General features: G+C 62.2%; 1 protein-coding gene across 1 annotated transcript; it reads left to right on the forward strand.

Annotated features, from left to right (window-relative positions):
- Positions 1-239: 239 nt before the first annotated feature.
- Positions 240-942, forward strand: LOC138103883 (M-phase inducer phosphatase 1-like). Its single transcript, XM_069002494.1, has 3 exons — positions 240-421; positions 510-621; positions 808-942. The coding sequence occupies exons 1-3, from the start codon at positions 240-242 to the stop codon at positions 940-942; spliced, it is 429 nt and encodes a 142-aa protein (XP_068858595.1).
- The last annotated feature ends 4,685 nt before the right edge of the window (positions 943-5,627 follow it).

Genomic DNA, 5,627 nt, shown 5'->3' on the forward strand with positions numbered 1-5,627 from the left:
GATACACCCCAAGAAAGTCCCCCCACTCGGAGGTGCTGAGCCCACGGCGAGGGCTCGAGCAGCCCCCCCGGAGGGCACTGAGCCGCCCGGTGGGGTGGAGCAGCCCCTGGGCAGTGCCGAGCCACCCCCTGAAGGGCTGGTTCGCAGCTGCAAGGAGGAGGGTGACGGTGTCCCAGGACCGCGGGTGACGGTGCTGCTGGGGGAGGCTTGGGGGCAGCGTCCTTGAGTCGCTGCACAAAATGCAATGGGACACGGAGGGGGAAAAGGCGCCTTCTCTGCCTCGCCAGGGCGCTGTCAACCTGCCGCTGCAGCAGGACGTGGAGGAATCGCTGCTGGAGCAGCCCATCGTGCCCCTGGACTCCAGCAGGAGGGTTATTGTCATCTTCCACTGCGAGTTCTCTGTTGAGCGGGGGCCCAAAATGTGAGTGATGGCCCGGGGGGCCCGCTGGGCTCTGCCAGCCGCGGATCCCGGCACGGGGGTGATGCCGCGCGTTTTGTCCGTGGCACAGGTGCAAGTTCCTGCGGGAGAGGGATCGCCGCTGCCACGAGTACCCCCAGCTGCACTACCCCGAGCTGTACGTGCTGAAGGGCGGCTACCGGGAGTTCTTCCTCCAGTTCCCGGTGAGTGCCGTCCCCGTGTCCCCTCGGTGGCAGGCGGTCGGCGCCGAGAGGGAAGAAGTGGCGGGGGCACACGGCGGTGGCGAGGGGCAGCTGTGGCTCTGAGCATCCTCGCCGCCACGGGCGGGGATCTGCAGGGCCGGCGGCTGCTGTGCTGCGGGGGCTGACGGAGCCGTCCGTGGCTTGCAGAGCCACTGCGAGCCCCGGGACTATCGGCCCATGCTGCACTCCGCGTTCAAGGAGGAGCTGCGCAAGTTCCGCGGGCAGAGGCGGCTCCGCGAGCGCGGCCGGCGGGCGCTCTTCAGCCGCGGGCGGGACCTGTGAGCGCCCGGGGGTCTCTCAGCCGCGTCGGGGCAGCGCTGGAGCTGGGAACGGAGGAAGGCTTCCCTTGGCTGCGGATGCGCCTCGCCTGCTCGCTCGGGTTTGCTGCGATGGCTTTGGGGTGGTAGTTTTTGTTCAGAGCGGTTTTGAGTTTGTTCGTTGCAAATATTTTTTGTGTTTGTTCGTTGTTGCAAATATTTTTTTGTTCGTTGTTCTAAATATTTTGTGTTTGTTTGTTGTTATAAATATTTTTGCGTTTGTTTGTTGTTCTAAATATTTTGGTGTTTGTTTCCCGTTAGGAATAGTTTTGTGTTCGTTGTTATCAATATTTCTGAGTGTCTCCGTTGTTAGGATTGTTCGCTGCAGTCTCTGTTAATAAAGTCCGATTGCAGGAGAACAAAGGCGTGTCCTGAGCTCTCGCTGCCCGCACCAGGCTGCTGCAGGGGTGGGAGCCCCCGATGCGGGGCTGGTGGGATGGCCAGGCCGGGCTGGAGGGCTCTGCCGGGGGTCTGGGGACAGGGGCAGCTGCTGGCAGGGGACAGGGCTGAGGTGCTGGCTTCCTTGTGGGGCGTGGTGACTTCCCCAGGGACACGTGGGCAAGCGTTGGCCCCGTGGCTGCTGTTCCTGCGTGCTGGGCTGGCAGCAGCATGGCCCCGGACCTCCACGGGACCCTCTTTCCTGAGCATGCTGGGCTTGCAGGCAGGACCCGTGGGACACTTGGGGTGGTGACATGGCACCCCTCTCCCTGGGACCCCCACAGCCAGGATCCTGTCTTTTCTTAGGGGGACTCCTGAACTTTGCAGCACCCCCAGGGCTGGCACAGCCGTTGCTGAGGGGAGCCCGGGCTCAGTAGGACTCGCAGAACTGTGGCAGCCCCGTTTTGGGGGTCAGGGCTCATCAGGACACTCAGGACCATCAACCCCCCAAATTCTGAGATCCTCCTGTAGTGATTACACCCCCTCTCCACGGGACCCCCGCGGTAATGACAGCCCTCTTGAGTGGGGCTGGGCTCATCAGGAGCCCCGGGGCTTTAACACCTCACCGCCCTGCCTGGGAGCCCCAAAGCCGTGTTATCTCTCTTTGTAGAGGGCTCTTCTGGCCTTTGCAGCACCCCCAGGGCTGGCACAATTCCTTTTTGGGGGACAGGGCTCGCTGGGAGGCCGAGGGATGTGGCACCTTGAAGGGGTGGGTGTCCTTAACACCAGGGTCCCCCATTCTCTCTCGGGCAAGTGGCCTCCCAGTGCCCAGTGCTTCAGTCACCCTTGGGGCACCCATCCTCCCCTCCACTTCCCTGTGTTCCTGATGAGCTGAAGTCACTCCTGGATGCCCCAGGGGGGCTTCTCCATGCCCTCCCTTCCCCAGCCAGGTGACAGGGGCCTGGTTATGGGTGTTGGGCCTGGCCTTTGCTTTGCTTTGTGCCCCACCAGAGAATCCATCTCTGGCCAAAATTGCCCTGGCTCCCGCCTGCACCTCCTTGGCCCCATATCCACATCCTGCTCCATCCCAAACTGCCAATGGGCTCCTGGATCAGCTCCTGCCTCACGCACAATCCTGGTTTGAAAGTCTGACAAGGAGCACTGGCACACACACGGGCAAAGAGGCGTGTCCTCTACTGAAGAAGACCTTGGGGGGGGGTGAGTAATCAGAGGACTTTGGGGTGCCAGGAAGGCCACACAGCTGAGTAGCTCAAGCAGAAAACAGCAACGCCAATGAGAAGTCACAAGAGCAAAACAGAGGACTGCACTGATGCCATGAAGATTTTTGCCTTTTCTTTTATACCCGTTATACCCTTTTACAACTTCTCTATTCCTAGTGCTTTTTCCCCACAGTCTTGGACTTGCTTGTCAAGCTAAGAGACTAAACATTTTAGAAGCTTCGTAGCTAGGGATCAGTGTGCCCCAGAGCCCAAGGTCCTCTCCAGAACACATTCTGTAAAGCAAGATAGAACCAAACAGGGGAAGGTTCCTTGGGGAGGGGGGCTCACTTGAGCCTCTCATTGGGGAATCTTTGATAGTTATGCTAATTAGTAAAACCTATAATGTTATACCCAGTGTTGGGGGAGAGGGGGACACAGAGAGTCTCGGCGGGGTGCATCTCGATGCATATGACCTGGACGTGTACACCTAAGAATCCTTAAAAACGAACACCAAGGTAAAATCCCTTTTCCCCTTCTAACCATGTATGACTCTTGATTTTAAGAGTGGAAAAGGCATCAGCACAAAATGGCAAAAACAAAGACCTTTCCTAAAATCACCCGCAATTTTATTCTTTGTCAAATAATCCCCTTGCAGCTCTTCAAATGTTTCAGGGCAGCAGTCGGCAGTGCTTGAATAGCATCAAAGGTCACGGGCGTGACACCCAGCTTTCTCAGAATTCCTGATTTCTATAGAAGTACAGGTATCTAGAAAAATACACGGAAATTCACCGTGAGCAGGAGGAAGTGGTGCTTTCTGCAGGCTCCTGTCAGAGCTCTTGGCCCTCCACAAAGGAACGGGGCGCCTTCCCAACACCCACAAAGTGGGTTTGGACTCCCTGGCCGGCTTTGATCTCCAGGTGGGAGAAAAGGGAGGCCCAGTCGAACACCTTTGGGATTAGTTCTAGGTTATGATTCTTTTTGCCCCCAGTCTTTAGCTCCGCTAAAGTTCCATCTGCTTTGGCACATCCATGAGGAAAGTGAGGCAGGTTGGAACCACCGAGGACATCAACACCAGGGACTCCATGTCGAGGGCACGTTTGAAGAGCAAAGAAATCAAGTGCCCTTAAGTAAAAGTGACAACCAGCTGATTTGGTTTCTTTGAAGTCCGGTACAGAAAGAAAAGTTTTCAGCAGGTGAACAAAGCAGGCTGTTCACAAGTGCCATTAGAAACCAGAAACTCCACCCATAAAAACCCAACCTGCAGGATTTCAACCCTGCTTTCTCGACAGTGGACGTGGCACTCAGTGCCATGGCCTGGTTCTCAGGGTGCTGTTAGGTCATAACTTTATTACCCTGCAGGTGACACTCGAGGGCCATCAGGGGTGACCGAGTGTCCCCTGCAGTGCCAAGGTCCGGCCAGGCCAGGCGCGGGGACCGGGCTGGCCACGCCCCTTTCCTCGTTGGCCACGCCCCTTTCCTCGTTAGCCGCGCCCCTTTCTTCGTTAGCCACGCCCCTTTCCTCGTTGGCCACGCCCCTTTCGACCATCAACCGCCCCTTCGGCTCAGGCTCCGCCCCCACGCGCCCTCCGCAGCTCTCATTGGCCGCCGCCGTCCCCTCGCGCCCAGCGCCACCTCTCATTGGCTGCCGCCGTCGCCTCGTGCCGGCTGCGCTTTGCCATTGGCTGCGGGCGCCGCTGTTGTTGTTCGTGCTGTTCCTGGCAGCAGGAGCGGCCCGGGGCTCACCTGGCACCTCTCGTCCCCTCTCTTCGCCACTTAGCGCATCTTATCGCCTCTGGGCCCTTCTTAGCACCTCTCACCTCTTAGCTCTCTTCCCCTCCCACTCCTTACCATCTCTTGCCACCTGTCCCCTGTCCCCTGGCGCCGCTGTCTTGCCGCAGCTCGATCGTCGCTCGCTCGCTCGCTCCCTGCCCGGGCCATGTCACTGTGCGGCGGCCGCGGGCTGCCCGGGCTGGCGGCCATCTCCCCGCTGCCCTCGCCGGGCACGGCCCCGCTCACGCCGCTGGACAAGGGTGACCCGGCGGGCCCCGCCAGGTGAGGGGGTGGCCGAGGGCCAGCGGCTGGGAGGGGCTTTGGCCGCCCGCCGCACGCGGGACTGCCCCGACGGGACACGGCTGCTCCGCGCGGGGCTCGGCGGCGGGGCCGTGCCAAAGGGGGCTGGCACGCTTTGGGGATCCCCTGCTGCAGCTCCTGCCCCCGGCCCGGCAGGGCCACAAGGGGCGAGGCCCAAGCGGGCCGCTGACACTGCCCCGTCCTGACCGCCCGCAGGCACCGGGACACCCCGAAGCGGGGCCACGGGGGGCTGCCCCTGCCGCGGCTGTGGCACACGCCGTCCCCGCAGCCGCTGGCCTCGGACTGTGGCCGCCACTCGCTCTCTTGCCAGCCCCCGGATGCAGGTGAGGGATGCGGCTGCTCCGTCCCCGGGCGCTGCCCGGGCCTGGGCTCCTGCAGAGGGTGTTAGCCTAAGGGGACAGGGCTGTGGCGGGAGGGCTTGGCCGAGGGGCTGGCGAGGGGCTCGAGGCGGGGCAGCTGGTGGGGAGGGATGGGCGGGAGCCTAGAGCTGCGCTGGCCGGGGCGCAGCCGGGAAGCGCTGCGGTGACAGCCTGCTCCGGGGGACACGCGACATTCCATGGGCAGCGGTGCTCGCAGGGCCGTTGGCACCCGCCTGCTGGGGGACTCCGTGCCCGGCCCCGAAGTGCCCGGGGCCCCGGGCTGGGGGCAGGAGGCCGATCCCCGCAGCGGGGCTACTAGCCCAGTGCCTTGTTCCCGCAGGACTGGAGCCGGACTTCCCCACGCAGCAGAAGCCCGCGGCCGCGCAGGAAGAGTGAGCGGCCCCATGCCCGTGTCCTCCCGGGGACACCCCCTGTCCCTCCCCCGCGCAGCAGGGCCCGCTCTCAGCCTCGCTGGCGGCTGTGCAGCCAGCTGTGAGCCCCAGGCTGTGCCTGGGCGGTGGCAAGCTGGCCTGCTTGGGCGGCGACGTGGATGCCACCGCCACTGACCCCATCTCTGCTCTCCCCACAGCTCCCAGAGAACG

The sequence above is a fragment of the Aphelocoma coerulescens genome (assembly GCF_041296385.1).
Source record: "Aphelocoma coerulescens isolate FSJ_1873_10779 chromosome Z unlocalized genomic scaffold, UR_Acoe_1.0 ChrZ, whole genome shotgun sequence".
Taxonomy (NCBI): domain Eukaryota; kingdom Metazoa; phylum Chordata; class Aves; order Passeriformes; family Corvidae; genus Aphelocoma; species Aphelocoma coerulescens.

Bases quoted from the DNA above. Each gene is read 5' to 3' on its own strand.
- LOC138103883 (XM_069002494.1), top strand. From the start codon at position 240: ATGCAATGGGACACGGAGGGGGAAAAGGCGCCTTCTCTGCCTCGCCAG. The intron at 422-509 runs GTGAGTGATGGC...TCCGTGGCACAG, and splicing joins GTTGAGCGGGGGCCCAAAAT to GTGCAAGTTCCTGCGGGAGA. The intron at 622-807 runs GTGAGTGCCGTC...CGTGGCTTGCAG, and splicing joins AGTTCTTCCTCCAGTTCCCG to AGCCACTGCGAGCCCCGGGA.